General features: G+C 43.0%; 1 protein-coding gene across 1 annotated transcript; it reads right to left on the bottom strand.

Annotated features, from left to right (window-relative positions):
* Positions 1 to 14,228, bottom strand: LOC130473666 (alpha-1,6-mannosyl-glycoprotein 4-beta-N-acetylglucosaminyltransferase-like). The gene is made up of 4 exons (XM_056845235.1): positions 14,165 to 14,228; positions 5,695 to 5,857; positions 3,128 to 3,269; positions 1 to 1,202 (listed from the first exon to the last, which is right to left on the bottom strand). The coding sequence occupies exons 2-4, from the start codon at positions 5,791 to 5,793 to the stop codon at positions 58 to 60; spliced, it is 1,386 nt and encodes a 461-aa protein (XP_056701213.1). The 5' UTR covers positions 5,794 to 5,857; positions 14,165 to 14,228; the 3' UTR covers positions 1 to 57.
* Between the last annotated feature and the right edge of the window lie 3,779 nt (positions 14,229 to 18,007).

Here is an 18,007-nt window from a genome sequence, read left to right as displayed (position 1 = left end):
GAGGACTTTGCCCACAAGCAAAGTCTGTGAAAGTCCTTGATCCAGCACAGGGTTGATTCAGGGACTGGGCTTTGTCCAGACACTTATGCTGCGTATGATCAGCCATTCACTCTGATCCCGAGTCACCACAATGCGTATACACTCTGGAGCAGAGGCTGTGCTGTTCTCCAGGCCCTGTCTGTTAAAGTTTCCTTTCTCAAAGAGTCCAATGGAGGTGTACATGTTACAACTTTTGCCATCCCTGTTCTTCTGGGTGCCCAACTCAACAAGCCCTGCCTGGAGATAGTCTTCATGGTGTTTTTCAGACCCTGTTTGGATCTGAATACGGAAGATACGTGCAGGCTGCTTGAAGACAATTGTGAATGAGTTTCCAGCTGAGGGCGTCTTGCCCCAGAAGTACTCATCTGTGTTGCTGTAGGCCTTATTCGGTAAGTAATTCTCAAAATTGGCAATATTTGTTATCATGTCTGCAGGGGGATTGTCAGGAAGTGCAGCGGGATCCTCTTCAAAGTCCTCATCTTTGAGTTTGTTTGCTGTGCCTTGGAAGGAAGAGTAGAGGCCAATGTGCTGGAAAAGGGATGGCTTGAAACGAATCACCTCCCTCTGGGTAAGGAGAAGTCGAAAGTGTCCTAGAAGCCAGTCACATGGCATTTCTTGGTAAAAGAGCAAAAGGAACCGAGAAAGCTGGGGAAGGTCACTAGAATGGTAGAGTTTGCCGATGTAGCCAAGCTTGGAGAACTCCAAGGTGACCCAGTAGGAGCCCTTCTGAGATTCCAGCACCCTTCTGATGGCTGAGAAGAAGTTTTTGGCACAGCGGACATCATCCTCGATCATGAGGTAATAGGTGGAGAGGTTGGCTGCAAAGTTCATGAGGTAAGCATAGTCTACATTCTGCTTTGATCTGAATTTCACCCGCTCTGTAGCATCATTGAAGTTCTGTTTTAAGCCTTGTAGGGAAGGATAGTACTCATGAGGGGCGTGTATAACTAGCAGACGGCCCAGTAGGATTTGATGAGCAAATCTCTTGGCAATATTTGTCACAACCTGAACATTCCACTCCCGGTCTGGATCAGCTAGATGCACCACTACTACCATTTTATTCAGCTCGTCATGTGTTGACTGCTCAAAGATGGACCTCAGCGTCTCCAGGAGGTAGTTCCCTTTCTTCCGTTTTACAGAACACAGTCCTATGGTCAGAAACTCTGAAACATGGAACCAAAAGGATATACTGTATTAATTCAAAGCAGCTTAGCAAATACAGTAATAGTCATATTGCCTCTAATCAATGCCAAATGTAGGTTTTGTTATGATTTTTGCCTTTTCACAAATCTGCCTAGAACTCATGGTTTTTCAATGAAATGGATGGGATGGGAACAGGACAGATAAATGAAAGTACTTCACACAATGCATAACTAACTTATGGGATTCTCTGCTTCAAGATGTGGGGACAACTATTGGCTTAAATGGCTTAAAAAGGGGTAGGGTAGGCAAATTAATGGAGGCAACTATTACCTTTACATGTTGGTTGTGGGCTTTCCAGAATTATCTGGCTGGCCTGTATGGAAAATAGGATGGTGGGTTTTTGGTATGGTGTAACAGGAATCTCCTTATGGCACTTCATATATCCAATGAATCATTTATTGACTAATTTAAAAACCTTCACATTACGGTACACCAGTTACTGCACTATGGCAGTTCTAAGACACCGAAGAGGGCAACCAAGATGATGAAGGGGTTGGAGCAGTTTACTAGGAAGAAAGTGAAGACTCTGGGACTTTTCAGTTTGGAAAAGAGATGACTAAGTGGAGGGACGTGATAGGTTTATAAAATTATGCACAGGGTATAGAGATAGTAGGAAGAGAGAACATTTTCTCCCTCTCTCAAAATACTAGAAGTCCCTGGCTGTTGCTGCTGGATCATAACCCAAAGAGAGATCCTACTTGTCTCTAACATTCTGAGGCAGCAGAAGAGGATACAGCTGCTGTGACTCATGCCCTCTTCTTCTACCAGTTCCCTCCCGCACCCTCCACCCACACCTGCTGTGTGATGAAACCAGAAACCTGCTTGTGACACCAGTGGGCTGAGAAAGTAGCAGCCGGTTTTGGAGCTGTAGGAAGAAAAGGATGGAAAGAGCAGCAGCATCCCTGTTCACCCATTCATTCCTTTTCATTGGGTGCAGTAAAAGAGGAAAGTTGTGGGAAGCTCATATAATATATGCTATCATCCCACTGGATGGCAGTGTAAAGCTAGCAGTGAAAAGGTAGTCCTACCACTGGCAGCAGCCATAAGAGTTTTTGTTGTGTCATAGACCAGCCCTAGGATGAAGAGGAAGAAACGTGGCTCTCCTGCAGAGATCTCTGCAACCAGGGTAGAAAGTAAGCTGGTGCAACAGGCACAGAGTACTACTAAGGAAGTGACCAAAGTGGTTCCTCCCATCTGCTTTGAGCCCTCCCAAGAGACAGGACTGGTAAAAGATTACTCTCACCCCATTTTGCAACTGTGTGTTGAGCAAAGGATGAGATCCGAGCAGAGAATCATTCTGTTCCACAATCCTTTGTGTGACTGAACTTCCCTAAAGAGCCAGTGTGGTTCAGTGATACTGAATTTAGAGTAGGAAGATCTTGAACCAGTGAGGTGAGGTGGCTGGGGTGCCAGACTAATATCTGGGAGAACCAGGTTCGAATCGCCACTCTGCCATGGAAACTTTCAGGGTGACCTGGGGCCAGTCACATGCTCTCAATCTAATATATGTCACAGGATGGTTGCTTCAAGGATAAAATGAAGGAGGAAAGAAGGCTGTTGTAAACCACTTTTAAGTCCCTACTGGGGAGAAAAGAGGGGTATAAATATCTAAATAAATAAATAAACCAATCCCTGCACAGTCATGAAGCTCACAAAGTGACCTCAAGCCAGTCATGAACCCTCACCCTAACATACCACAGTGGGATGCTGTGAGGATGAACTTTGTGTTCATGTAACCTGAACTCCTTGGAGGAAGGACAGAATAACAATGATAAAATTGACGTTCTGAAATAAATTCTCTTTTCATTTCTAAGTGACTTGCAGTGCACATCTGCCAATGTTTTGATTATGTTTGGCCCACCTGTTGGAAGTGTGTGGTACTCACTTTTCTGTAGCGGGGGAATGCCGGTAAGATAATTATAAGAGACGCTCAAGGTAGCATTGGTTAAATTTTGAAGGCTACGCAGGTTCCAGTCAGCTTGAAGTTGTTGTATCCCAATACCCTGGGCCCAATGCTGGGCTTCCTCCTGTGGATCCACAGCACAAACAGGAATGGTTAGAAACTTTCACCACATTCCATGGAATCTGTAGCCCAATACAGTAGGCTTCTGTATCTCAAACAGTGAGACAACGAGCAAGGCAGGTGGAGTGGGTGCAGAGAAGAGTGACGAGGATGTTCGGGGCCGGGAGACCAAGCCCCATGAGGAAAGGCTGAGGGAGTTGGGAATGCTCAGTCTGGAGAAGAGGAGGTTGAGGGGAGACATGATTTCTCTCTTTTAAGAATTTGAGGGGCTGTCACTTAGAGGAGAGCAGGGAGCTGTTCCAGTTGGGAGCAGAGAATAGGACTCTCAATAATGGGTTTAAATTTAGGGCGGAAAGGTACCAGCTGGATATTAGGAAAAACATTTTTTACAGTAAGAGTTGTTTGACTGTGGAATCAGCTACCTGGGGTGGTGGTGAGCTTCCCCTCACTGGCAGTCTTTAAGCAGAGGCTCGACAATCACTTGTCAGAGATGCTCTAGGCTGATCCTGCATCGAGCAGGGGGTTGGACTAGATGGCCTGGATGGCCCCTTCCAATTCTATGATTCTAAGGCTGGATCATGTCATCTCCCATTAGTAATAAAAAGGGATCGATAACCTATGTATACCAGGATAGTCGTGGGGAAAACTCTCAAATGAGCAGGCAGTTGTATAATTAAAAGGGCTTTATTAAATGATAAAAATAGTAAAACAAGAAATATTTCAACCAATGAACACACAAGGCATACAAGAGCTAACTAGGAGAAAATGGAGGAAGTTGGATAGGATTTCAGTGATGCGTGAAAGTTACCAGTCTTGAAGGGATGTCCAGGAAAAGCAGTGCTGAAGAGGAAAACAGCCAGCTTTTCCAGGAGCAAAGGAAGGAGCCCATATACAAGTAGGGGTGTATGCATGGATCTAGAACACTATAAATGGCCATAGGACTAATATTTGTACCCACATATGGGTCCTGAGGTGGTATGAGGTAAGATGGCAGGAAAGCCAGAGACAAAGAATTGATTGCTTTTCCGGGGTTTCAACAAAAAGATAGGAGAGGTCTGATGGGTGGTCACGACCCAAGAGAATTCCTGGGATATTCTCTTGAATACTGATTGATTGCTGGGGTGGGTGCTGATAGGGTAAGTAATGGTCACAGTGGGAATTAGCTAGCCCTATTGTCCAGCATGCCCTGACCTGGATGGCCCAGGCTAGCCTGATCTCGTCAGATCTCAGAAGCTAAGCAGGGTCAGCCCTGGTTAGTATTTGGATAGGAGACCACCAAGGAATACCAGGGTTGCTGTGCAGAGGAAGACACTGGCAAACCACCTCTGTTAGTCTCTTGCCATGGAAACCCGAAAAGGGGTAACCATAAGTCGGCTGCGACTTGACGGCACTTTACACACACACACACACATTGTCCAGCATGGAACGCTTTAGGGCCAGGGGAAAAGTTCAGCAGCCAACCCCCTTCCTGCCCAGACTTAACACACAAGATGGATCCCAAAACTCTCTGAGAGGCATCCAGTTTGTGGGGAGCAGTGTCTTGCTCTTATTTTATTTTTATTCAATTTATACCCTGCCCCTTCCCATCCCAAGACGGGCTTAGGGCAGCTTCCAACAAGAAATTCTATACAATATATATTAAAACATAAGGTTAAAATACAACATTTGTAGCACTACAGTACAATTTTAAATGGCCATCTAATTTACAGCTACTATCATAAAATTTAGGTCATCGAGGTGAGGAAGCCCATCATAGTTGTAGGCAGAGGGCCAAAAGATAGTAGAAAGAATGAGGGAAGAGGGGACAGGAAAGGGAAAGGGAGGCCAGTTTATTGATGTAACCATTGCGGCCTTAGCCATAGACCTGGTGGTACATCTCCATCTTATGCCAGTCTTTGGCCCCCATACCTTCATGGCACCCTTAGCAGGAGGAGGGGTCCAACTGCTTACACTTTCGAGGTAGCAGGTTTGAGGGTACTAGTCAAGACACACAAATTGACAAATATATTTATTATATGTTTACCATCATTGGAGTTCCATTTTATTTTGGCTTCCTTCAAAGTATCTTGTCCCATTTCTGGACCCCAAAATGGAGGACATGACATGGAGGACATGACCCCAAAATGGAGGACATGACAAAATGGAGGACATGACAAAGGACAGCTTCCTTCCCTTTTTTTTTTTTTTTTTTTTGCCATCAAGTCACAGCTGACTTATGGTAACCCCATGGGGTTTTCAAGGCAAGAGAGTGGTTCAGAGGCGGTTTGCCATTGCCTGCCTCAATTCTACAGTAATTATTGTTTCCTGATGATCATTAGGGAAAACTGCTCCAAGTCCTAGACTAATAAAGGGAAAAGACAGGTCCATGGCATGACCAATGTCTCTTCTAATCTTCAGAACTGGTGTGCCCAGTCTTACAATATACTCACCATCTCAAGGTCTTTTGGGGTCCAAACAGCCAGGCTGATCAGCAGAAACACAAGGAGAAATATGGCTGCTATAAGTGAACGCCTCAGGAAGCATCGCATGGCACTTTGGGAAGGAATCCTCCCTGCAGGAGGCTAGTGACTCCACAGGCTCTCTGCCTTTACCCTGACAGCAGGAAAAATAAAATAAAAAATACCTTATTCAGTTTTCCAGTACACAGCAAAAAGGCTTCACTCATAACACTGTACCAAATCCTTAAAGCAAATCCTTTTGAACCTGAGGACTTAACCACAAATCAAACTGCCAAAATAATTTTGCTCTCCCAAAATGCACATCAACCATTGAGTACCATAAAAGTAATTTGAGAACTATAAAAACCTGTCAACAAACCTGTCAACAACTATAAAAACCTGTCAACAAATAGCAGCATACAAACAAGGATAAAAGAACATGAAAGATACTGCAGACTTGGCCAACCTGAGAAATCAGCAGTGGCTGAACATGGACTGACACAAACAGGACACAGGGTCTTATTCCAAGACACTGAAAGACTGGACAATTCTACCAACTATTTTGTCAGATTGCACAGAGAAGCCATTGAAATTCATAAACATCAGCACAACTTTAACAGAAAAGAGGAGAGTTTAAGAATGAATAAGGCTTGGCTTCCTGCCCTGAAAAACCTCCAGACAAAGACAACATTCAACAATAGCCATACAGATTAGCTTTGGATTACACACATTAACAGATCACTTCAGGATACAATGGTTCCATATTAACATACCATACCCTCATTAGCACATTATCTTGATACTTACAGGACAATACTTTTGCAGGACAATACTCAGCTCAAACCCAACCCCTTTCTGACTATATATTACTCTTCCTACACCCTTGACACTGAGAGACACTGTCCTTCAGTGTTACTTCTCTGAAGATGCCTGCCACAGCTGCTGGCGAAACGTCAGGAAAGAAAATTCCAAGACCACGGTTACACAGCCCGGATAACCTACAAGAACCAAACAGAAGAGATATTTGCATATTTAATGGACTGGCAAAATAGCCAGTGTTTGACCAAACTGAAAGGTTACCAAGAATATCTAGCATGTATTTTTCATTTTAGTTTTCATCTTGATGTCATCTTCAGGGCTTCCTGTACAGGTGATAACAGTCCAAACATAAAGGCCACCATCTTATGCAGAGTTAAATGTGCTTAAGCTTAATTCTGCACTGGATTGTATTTTTGTCCAGATCATTTGACTACAGTGAAAATAATAAAAGAACAAGGAAAGAGAAAGGAATTGGGTTATGTACATCCTAAAAACAAACTAAAATCTTCATAAGTAAAGAACATATTAAAAATAGCAATTTCATTCATAAATAGCAATTTCATTCTCAAAAAAGTCTATATGAAGGATATAGAAGACAATTTATGCCCTAGATGATTTGGTGAACTTGTGTTGGCAAATTTAATGGGGGGGGGGGGAAATCACATTGAGCAGAAATGGCAGGACTAACGTGAGGCAATTTGGTCATATGTTAATGCATCACAAGACACAGTAGTAAATGTTTTGTATCATGCTCTATTACCGTATGCAAAAAACATCCACTTGAATATCATGGCCTTGAAAACAGCATTAACAATGTTTTTTTCCACTGTGAAAATCTAACTTGACACAGGAGAAAAATGTGTATGAGATTTATAGTGCAATCCTAACCTCTGCCTCTCAATGGTTTGGGATGGCAACTGAACAAGCATAAATAGGAAATATGTTGGTATGTCTGGAGATACACTGATATCCAGGTATAGTGCCATCCATAAGTAGAATTGGCCATCCATAAGTAGAATTGGGCAGCATCAGAGGCTACTGCTGACCCGACAATTGTTATGCATACAGCATTACAGGATCACTGCCCTGGCAGACAATGACTGATGGTCCCTGGTGTTGGAAGTGAAGGACTATACAGTGTCTCATTGTACCAAGCACACCAATACTCCAGAAGGGGCCGTTGAGCTAGTAAGGTAAATAGGTCAGTTTCTGCTGAACACTTCCCCTCGTCTGTTCTGTTGTTCTTTGTTTAGTCAGATGACTACTCTTCGGGACTCCTCTTCCTTCTTCTTTGTCTACTCTCCATGAAGGCAAGATGTGTTCTTATCTTAGATAGCTACAATGCTCATTTTTCGTTTCCTTAGTTCCTTAACAATCCATTTATTGTCTAAAGTAACAAACCTCATGTGGACTTTATTCCTTAGGGCAGGGGTCCCCAAGATAGCACCCACCAACACTTTTTCTGGCCCCTGCCAAGTATTTTTAGAAAGTGGGTGGGGCCAGGTGGGGCTCTAGCCCAGCAGGGCTTTTTGATGGGCCATTGAAGATCTGATTGGCTGTGCAGATAGGGTTGCCAGGTCCCTCTTCGCCACCAGTGGGAGGTTTTGGGGGCGGAGCTTGAGGAGGGAGGGGTTTGGGGAGGGGAGGGACTTTAATGCCATAGAGTCAAATCGCCAAAGTGGCCATTTTCTCCAGGTGAACTGATCTCTATTGGCTGGTGATCAGGTGTAATAGCAGGAGATCTCCAGCTAGTACCTGGAGGTTGGCAACCCTATGTGCAGATTAAAATAATGTCACTACAGAGTTGGTTTCATCCTGTCTCTCACTCCTGTTTCTCAGTGTTTGATTTTTTTAAAGAATAAATTACTCCTCTGGCCCCCAGCGCTTGGGCTTCCTGTGTGTGTCTGTGTGGCTTGGCCTCCTGTAGTGGCCATTTTGTGGTGAGTTCTGTCTCCTGTGGTGGCAATTTGGAGTTGTGCCCACCACTCTGTGTCAGAATTTCAGTGGTGCCCACAGGCTCAACGTCGTTGGGGACCTCTGCCTTAGAGCAGCATTCCCCCTTCTGCTGTGCAAACCAGGTCTTGTAATGCCTGAAATCATTATATTCTATGGGAAATGTATTAAAAATGGATTCTTTGATTTGAAATATATTCTTTGTAATCAATAAAGTATAATCTGCACTTATGAATATGCCAGACTCAGCATATAAGAGTTGGCATCCATTATAAAGTCACACCAAGCACACATATGTTAAAGACCTTGAGTATAAGAGGCCCAGCTTTGCTTGTTAGAAGTTAATTAGAGAAGCTATAGAAGATCTTAGTATGCTCTCATAAGCTGCCCCCCCCCACTTCCCTCTTCGGGCCAGCTAGGAACACTCCCTTAGTTAGCTTTGGCAAGTGCGAGGATCCAAGATAAGAACTTCAGTAGCTTAGGATCAAAACATAGCAGCACCTGACACTGAAAACTCTTCTTGCTCATTAGTGGACATGAGATCATAACTTTCTCTGCAATGCCTTCAATGCTGTTATAGGCTATTCTAATTTAGATGTCCAAAGTATTGGGCAGTTGGGCCTTACGTGTGTATTACGCCTCTGTAACCACCCATTATCGAAGTCTATATCCATGCTTGCAACCCTTTGATGTGCGTGGAAATTGCTCTGCGCTTTAGGCAGTTTTCACCAGCTTTTTGTGTATTGGCCAATAAAAACAAACTGCTTTGAATCATCAATTTCCGACTGTTTTATTGTGATTGAATATTGATAAATTACGACAGGCTTATCAGTCTCAGCTACCACCTGGAACTCCCTGCAAGGGAGAGGGTAAATATTGGGTCCTTGACCGCAGCCAGCACTCCAAACAGGGAGCTCTAGAGTCAGAGGGAAGCTCTAGGAATAATAAGATCAAGTTAGAAGGCCCTCATAGCAAGATGCCAATGAGCCAATGTGGCCTAGTGGTTACAGTGTCAGACAAGGATATGGAAGACCGATGTTCAAATCCCTACTCTGCCACAAAAGGCTGCTGGATGACCTTGGGCCAGTCACACACACTCAGCCTAGTCTACCTCACAGGGATGTTGTAGAATAAAATAGAGAAGGGGAGAATGTCATAAGCCATTTTGGGTCCTCAATGGGGAGAAAAGCAGGGTATAAACAAAAAAGTGGGATATAAACAACAGACCCTTTGTGAGGTAGGTGTTTTGTTAGTTTATATCAATTATATGATCCTAACTACCTCTTATATGTAATATCTTACTTGTGATATCCAGACATTATACAAAACAAATAATCTTAATTAATCTAAAATTTCATCTCAACAAACATATTTCTCTCAGTTCCCACCCTCCCCCTCACACCAAATTTTGAGAGGAATAAATGTAGTATGGTTTCCATTTCTCTTGAAACTTTTTAATTGGCTTTCTATTCACATAGTTTGCGAATTTTGCCATCATCGCATATTCTGCTAATTTTCCAATCCTCTGTATCTGGGCACTCTTCTGACTTCCATTTTGTCGCTAACGTGACTCTAGCTGCTGTTGCCATATATTTAAATAGTTCTTCTAAAGTTTTTGTAATGGCTTTTGGTATAATTCCCAGTACCATGTTCTTTGGGTCCATTGGGAACTTAATTTTTTAAAATTTTCTGCATTCCTGCATGTATTTCTTTCCAATATTTCTTGACTATATTATAGGAACACCACAAATGATAAAAATCCCTTCATTGTTCTTGCATTTCTAACACAAACCCCCCCCCCCGGTACTCCCTATTCATCTTCTGAATGTCTTTTGGAGTTATATACCAGCGGTAGAACATCTTGTACCAATTTTCTCCCAACAATTGGCTGGCAGTCTCTCCACCACTGTTGAACCTAAACTAGCCCTTCTATGTTGAGAGTGAGGGGAAGGGCTTCCCTCTCTGCCTTCTTGCTGTCTCCTCAGAATGAGGGATAAAGCTCCCAATGGAAAGCAAGCTGGTAGTGAGGAATGGGGAGTAAAACCACTGCAACCCCACTGTGGCTAGCTTGCTCTTTTCCCTCTGCAGCCATCTTGCTCTGCAGCCATCCTGCTCTCCTCCCAGCACTTGCCTGGGTACTGGGATAAGAATGCAGAGGCTGCAAAAAAGGGTGGGGTTGTTAGAGAGGTTGGACCCTTTACCTCTACACCTCAATGACGCATACAGAAGCCTTAAGGACAGCTATAACCATTACCTGAAACCTGTTTCCTGTGTGCTCAGTGTAATAAACCTCCTTCCCAGGCCTCATTCCCTGTTCAGGTGAACCAAGAGGACCTGATTTATGGCTCCTTAAAATAAACCCCTGAACGACAGAAAAAAACACTTCCCCAACCCCTCAGGCTTTGGACCCTGATCCTTCAGTTGTTTTCTGCCAACAAAACACCCTCCCTCTTCTGTGTGTCTTCCTGGTGTTCTTGGTCCCTAGGATGATTATGTGAGTGTGAGTGAGTGAAAAGGAGAGATGCAGGCATGGAACTGAGTTCTTCTCTCCCCTCTGCTTTCCCCACTGTTCCTCAGCCAGTGCTGTCCCATCCGCACCAGGTTGCAATCATTGTGGGCCAGATTCTCAAAAGCAGTCAAGCCACAAGATCAGTAAAATCTTTTAAAACATAAATCCTACCGAACACAAATAATTGTGTTGAATGAGAAGACAGCTAAAGGCAGAAGGTATCATGCTATCTATGCCTATACTTACACCAAGACCACTACATTCTCCTTCTTTGGGATGGGCGCTCAACAAAGACTACCCTGAAGCCTTGCCACACAATACAGTCCTGGAACACAGGTTTACCTTCTTGGTGCCAAGAGCTAAGGCTGACAGTTTTTTATCCCATTTCTTGCAGCACAGAACTGCCTTTCTGGGACCAATCACACTTTTGGGGGGCAGGCTAAAAGTTACTCACTAAAGATGTGTTAGTCAGTCGTGGCAATCATTTGGATTACTGATTTTAGGGTTCCAAGATGGGATATTAAAATTGATTTATCCTGACTCTCTTGACAGTGTGACCAAAAGGTGAGATTTGAGCCCCAAAGTTCATTTATGAGAGCATAAGAGCCATGCTGTATCAGACCACTGGCAACTGATTGAAAGAGGCATACTACCTCTGGTACTGGAGGGAGTAGATATCCATCATGATTAGTAGCCATTGATAGCCCAGTCCTCCGTGAATTTGTCCACTCCCCTTTTAAAGCCTTCCAACTTGGCGGTCATGACCACATCCTGTGGCAGTGCATTCCACAAATTAACTATGCGCTGTGTGAAGAAATACTTCCTTTTGTCTGTCCTGAATCTCCCACCCTTCAGCTTCAGTGGATGACCCCGGGCATAATTTTATAAGCCTCTACCATGTCTCCCCTTACTCCCCCTTTTTCTAGGCTAAACAGCCCTAATTGTTTTAACCGATCTTCATAGGGCAACTGCTCTAGCCCCCTGATCATATTGGTTGCAATTTTTTTGCACCTTTTCAAGCTCTACAATATGCTTTTCCAGGTGCAGTGACCAGAAGTGTACACAATATTTCAAGTGTGGGATTCCTGTTTTCAAGTCCTCCCCCCCTAAAGCTGTCGCCTTCCCTATCTGGAGTAATCTGAGGATTTTAATTGCCCCTCACCTCAACAAACAAGCCTGTGTTTTTTAATGGTTTATTTCCTCCTCTCATGAGACTCGGTTGATCAGCACATTTATTTATTTAATTCATTTCTACCCCACCTCTCTCCCCGCTGGGAGAATGCTCCTGTACTTCAATGTGTGTGTGTGTGTGTGTGTGTGTGTGTGTGTGTGTGAAGTGCCGTCAAGTCGCTTCTGACTCATGGCGACCCTAAGAATCAATGTCCTCCAAAATGTCCTATCTTTGACAGCCTTGCTCAGGTCTTGCAAATTGAGGGCTGTGGCTTCCTTTATTGAGTCAATCCATCTCTTGTTGGGTCCTCCTCTTTTCCTGCTGTCCTCAACTTTTCCTAGCATGACTGTCTTCTTTAGTGACTCTTGCCTTCTCATAATGTGACCAAAATATGATAGCCTCAATTTAGTCATTTTAGCTTCTAGGGTCATTTCAGGCTTGATTTGATCTATAACCCACTGATTTGTTTTTGTTTTTTGGCAGTCCATGGTATCCATAACACTCTCCTCCAACACCACATTTCAAAGGAGTCTACTTTCTTCCTGTCAGCTTTCTTCACTGTCCAGCTTTCACACCCATACATAGTAATAGGGAATACGATGGCATGAATTAATCTAGTCTTGGTGGCCAGTGACACATCCTTACACTTCAGAATCTTTTGTAGCTCCTTCATGGCTGCCCTTCCCAGTCTCAATCTCCTTCTGATTTCTTGGCTGCAGTCTCCCTTTTGGTTGATGATGGAGCCAAGGAATAGGAAGTCTTCAACAATTTCAATTTCCTCATTGTCAACCTTAGAGTTGTGTAATTCTCCTGTAGTCATTACTTCAGTCAATACTTCAATACCCCTACCTAAATCAAGGTGGTTCCAAACAATGACCATAATGTGGTGCTGAACGCTTGCTTCCTTTTCGCCTCCAGCTGCAAGTGGAATTAAAATAGGGGTTTCATACAGCACTTACAATAGTGCTAGATTTCCTTGTTAAAAAAATATTTCTGGCAATGCCCATCTCCAAGGACTTCCATGCTGACTCTATATTAAGCCTGGTTCACCAGATTTCTGCTCCTCCCCACAATATTTGCTTTATGCAAACTTCACAGCAGAGTTAATTAATTACTTCCTGATAATTCCTGCTGCTACAGCAAGGGAGCAAGGTGGGGGAGGGCTTTAAGGACTCCTTTTCTCCTTTGCAACAAATGTGAGCATTCATTTTTTTTTAAATGCTCATCATGATGCAATTATGAAATTACAAGAATGACGAACAAAAAAGAGCACAGGTTGCAGTTGAGAAAAATGCAAGAACTGAAGCTTCCTCTCTTCCGCCCCCCAAGAAAGGGAACTGATTAAGAATTAATCCAAGAAGTAATCAGTGAAGCACCAAGGAGAGGCAATGAGCATTTAAAAGGGGGCAGTAAGAAAAGCCATCCCCACCCCACCCCCTTTAAAGCTCTTTACCTCTGTCTCACAGCAGCCTCTGGTTCTTTGTGGTGCATCATTAGTTTATTCCTGTTCACTTGTGGACAGTTCGTTGCCAGGAGAGAGGGAGAGGCTTCACTGACTATATTTCAGCAGGTTGCATTGTGTGCTCATTTGTTTTTTTTTTTATATATAATTGAGCTCCTAATACAATGAGGAACATTTGAAAAAAAAATAAAGAATCACGTTTGCTGAGCAGGAAAAACTAGCCCTACTCAGGTAAAGGATCTATTCTGGAATGCTGGGGCACCAGACCCTCAACTGAGCAAGTAATGTCAGAAGCGTCACAAAAGCCACAGGCAACAAAAGGATTTAAAGGTACAGCAGCCATTGGATACCTTAGTCAGTCCCCATTCTGATGGCCGATGCTGCAAATGTATTTAAGTAAGGGGGGGGGGTCCACCGCAAAAGAGGTCTGGAAAAAATGCAGCGAAACAAAACTATTGGGATAGTCTGTTAAAAAAGAAGCTGTCATTGCAGATTAAATCACGAAGGCGCAAGCAACCGTAATGCAACCTGGCTGTGAAACGCCTACCTTTTTACTTCTTCATCCAATGAGTTTCCTTTCAACAGTGTAAGTGTTCAGGAGGCCAAAAGGGATAGTAGCAAAGAAAGGAACCCAAGATTCACACTCGACTGAGGAGCCAGGAGTTCCAGAGAAAGCCGTCTTTTAGAAAAACAAAAAACTTCTGGATACTTTCGTTAAAGGCAACATCGTAGGAAAAAGGACAAGCGCCTCTTCCAAGATCCAAGAACCTTTGAGAGCACCCACACAGACACAACAGTACACAAATCCGGGACTCTCAGTTAATGCTCTCTTTTCCCCATCAGGGGCTCCTCATTCGAGGCTTCCAAGTGTACAACAGGAATACATCAGTGGGAAATGCCAGTGTTTGTGAAGTGTAAGATGTTTCCTGCAGGAACAATACGCATCTCTCTAGCATTCTTCATATATTATTCACAGTACAGCAAATGTTCTTTCCCACTTAGCTGTTAACCCTGACCCTCCCTCAGGGGTGCAGCAGAGCCTGTTCATGACTAAATACTTAACACATATTTAGTGAGGAGGTCTTTGTTGCATGTTGAAGAAAGCTAGTGCAGAAAGCATCCCAAACTCTGGAGCAGGGGAAAAATTACAGCCAAAAAATGTACAGCCTGTGCACAATACTTGTAAGACAGTCCAAGCTAAGCAAGCATAGGATCGTAGCCTTTAGAAATAAACACAGAATTACAATTCTGACTTTCATTAGACCATTTTTCTGGCTCTATCATTGCACTTTTCAATTAATTAAGAGGAAAGAATGATTTTCCTTTATGGTTGCAACTGCAGTAGGAAATGGTGGTCTTTTCTTCTGTGGATGACTATACAGCTAACAATGCCTATGAAATTATGAGTACCAGTTCCAGTTCAAAAAGAGCGCCTGTATGCAAATGAGCATTTAGACGTAACTTGATTATAACTTTTGGCGTATCTTCAAAGCAGCTGTTAAAGTAGTAAACTACTGATAGAGTAACAGCCTTATAATTACCAGACATTACATGGTAGTCATGAGAACGTACAGGAAAGTGTAAAATCAATGATGTAATCAAAGAAGATCTTATAGGAGAATATAAATCAAAACTGAATAAAAAATGGGTGTTTCTGTCTGTGTCTTTCCACATGGGCAGACTCTGTTTGATTGGAGTTTTCAAAAATCTGCCAGTTAATTCATTGAGGGGTGTTATGAGTACCAAGGGAGGGAAAAAATGAGCAAGGAGGAAGTAGTGGTTGTTGTGTTTTGTTTTAGATTTGGCAGTACCAGTTTTTTAAATTACACACTTGATCTTCAGGAGTTACAAATTCAAACTTGAATGGAGTTACAAACTTGTATGGAGTTACAAATTCGGGATGCTTCTACACAGTGGTCCCCCAGCCCACACACACCTTGGCTTACTAACTTGAACACTTTTTTGGGGAAAGCTTCCATGTGACATTGTACTTTAATCATACTGTTTCCAGTTTTTCCCATCTTCAATAAATTCTTCCCCCGACCTGCCTTAATCCAATCTTTTTGGAAAGAACGTGATCCAAACATGTTAGTATGTCCTCTGGAAGGAGCAATACATATTTTCTTGACCTGCTAAAGGTCCTCCCCAAACCAGCACCATTTTCATGTCAACACCTTGTGGGTGCCGTTTTCGTTGCATTTTTTTTCTGCCAGGCCACTGGAGGGCTTTTTAAGGCCTTTAAAAACAGACCAGTAATTCCTAGAATATACAGACCATCATGAAATCAAATTTACTTTATAACTGCCCAACCAAAGTTATTAAGGTGACTGCAGAAAATGCCCAGGCTGAGACTTTAATGAGCCCCTGGAGCAGAGATGGGAGTTCCATAGCTGTAAAGCTGTGAGGAGGGCAACTTCTCAGCTGCCAGATGAGTACATGGTTGATATAAGAGTTCTACCTGGATCTTGCAATTCCATTTACACTCGGCGCTCACTTGCTTTGACCCAATTAATCCACTGAATACATAAGTCATTCTGCAAATATTTGTGTAGCAGTGTAGAACACATAATGCCAGGTCTCACATTGAAGCACACCTTACTGGGGGTGGGAGGTGGAATTATCCTATGCACCAGATGCCTGTTAACTCCGTTAGCTATTACTTGCATAGATGGAAAATTTCGTGGAGTCAGCATATGGTAAAAATATCATAAAAAATTAGGGTTGCCAACTTCCAGGCACTAGCTGGAGATCTCCTGCTATTACAACTGATCTCCAGCTGATAGAGATCAGTTCACCTGGAGAAAATGGCGGCTTTGGCAATTGGACTATATGGCATTGAAGTCCCTCCCCAAACCGCACCCCCTCAGGCTCCTCCCCCAAAACCTCCCATCAGTGGCAAAGAGGGACCTGGCAACCTTAAACAAAACTCATATACAAAATGCATATTATCCAGGATTAATTTTCCATGGATTTATCACAAAAATATCTTTTTATAGGAGTATACTTCTGTGAAAATGACAACTCCCCCCCTATAAACACCCCAACAACTCTGTACCACTTTGTTCTGATCAGAGGATAAATTTAAAGAATGGGGTTTTCCCCCAAATATTTTTTTCCACACATTTTGTAAAGTAGGTGATGTTTTAAATTAAATGAGGAAGCAGCGTGGGAAGTAAACATGGACCATCAGAGCAGCCGAGTCAGCAATTCTTTAAAGCAAACATTAGCCAAATCATGGAAGCAGAGAGAGGAACCAGAGGAATTCAGAAAGGTCATCACCAGGAGACCTTTGTAGTATCGTTGCAAAGGACCATTTATGTTTCCAAATGCTTTTATTAAAGCCAAGTAATTTAGCTGTGAGCCTGGAATAATACAGGGGTTTTGATTTCTACTCTACCTAGTAAAGGGTTCCTGTAACTCAAAGATCTGCATATTCTTTCAACATATTATGTGATAAGGGCAGTGTTCCTGTTGAAGAAACAATATAAACTTACCAACTTCCCTCATGTGAACCAATTTTATAGCTTGCTAGTTGTTAGTTATTTGTTGATTTCACCTTTTTTGTTTTGTTTTGCCTCAAATTAGAAAAAGATGGGAACAATCCATGGGCACAATGTATTTTTAGAGCCACAGGAATCTCTGTCTCTAACAGACTGCAGATTTGCTCAAAGCTTTAATAGTTTCAAGCTTTGCTATACATTATTTAACTTAATAATGAAAGATGGTTAGAACTGAGGTTAGCAGTAGTGCTGTGCTTGCTCTCATCAGCAGCTTATCTGCTGACTGATTTGGGACACTTGCCAGAATATTTATAACTTTGACAAGTGCTGCTGCTGCTGTTGTTGTTGTTGCATTTTATATTATTCAATGAGCTATATGGGATCTTGAGTTTGTGCAGAGATGTATTCTTATTTTGCTCCAGTAACAGTTCCCCCCCCCCTTAACAGAATACCTGTCACTAATCAGAGTACAAGCCTTTGCCAGCATCACATTTGTATAAAAGGAAACCTGCTAGATTTCCACTTATACCAACGTTAATGGCACAAGGGCAAGGCCACCTAACAAATAAGCCAATTAATAAGAAAGAAGCCTGTTAGTTGAACTGTTAGCTTGTATTTAGATGAGGATTACCAGCTTTTGTATGACAGTGCACCTGTTAGGGTTGCCATCCTCCAGGCAGGTAGAGGGAGGTCTCCCGCTATTACAACGGATCTCCAGCTGATAGAGATCAGTTCCCCTGGAGAAAGTGGCCACTTGGGCAACTGGATTCTGTCCTTCCCCTCCCCAAATCCCGCCCTCCTCAGGCTCTGCCCCAAAAATCTCCTGGTATTTCCCAACCCGGAGCTGGCAACTCTAGCACTTGTGCTTTTAACAAGCAGACATTTAGCAG

The sequence above is a fragment of the Euleptes europaea genome, chromosome 2 (genome assembly GCF_029931775.1).
Source record: "Euleptes europaea isolate rEulEur1 chromosome 2, rEulEur1.hap1, whole genome shotgun sequence".
Classification (NCBI taxonomy): domain Eukaryota; kingdom Metazoa; phylum Chordata; class Lepidosauria; order Squamata; family Sphaerodactylidae; genus Euleptes; species Euleptes europaea.
Note: the sequence above shows the minus strand (reverse complement) of the source record. Positions and strands in the feature narration are given on the sequence as shown.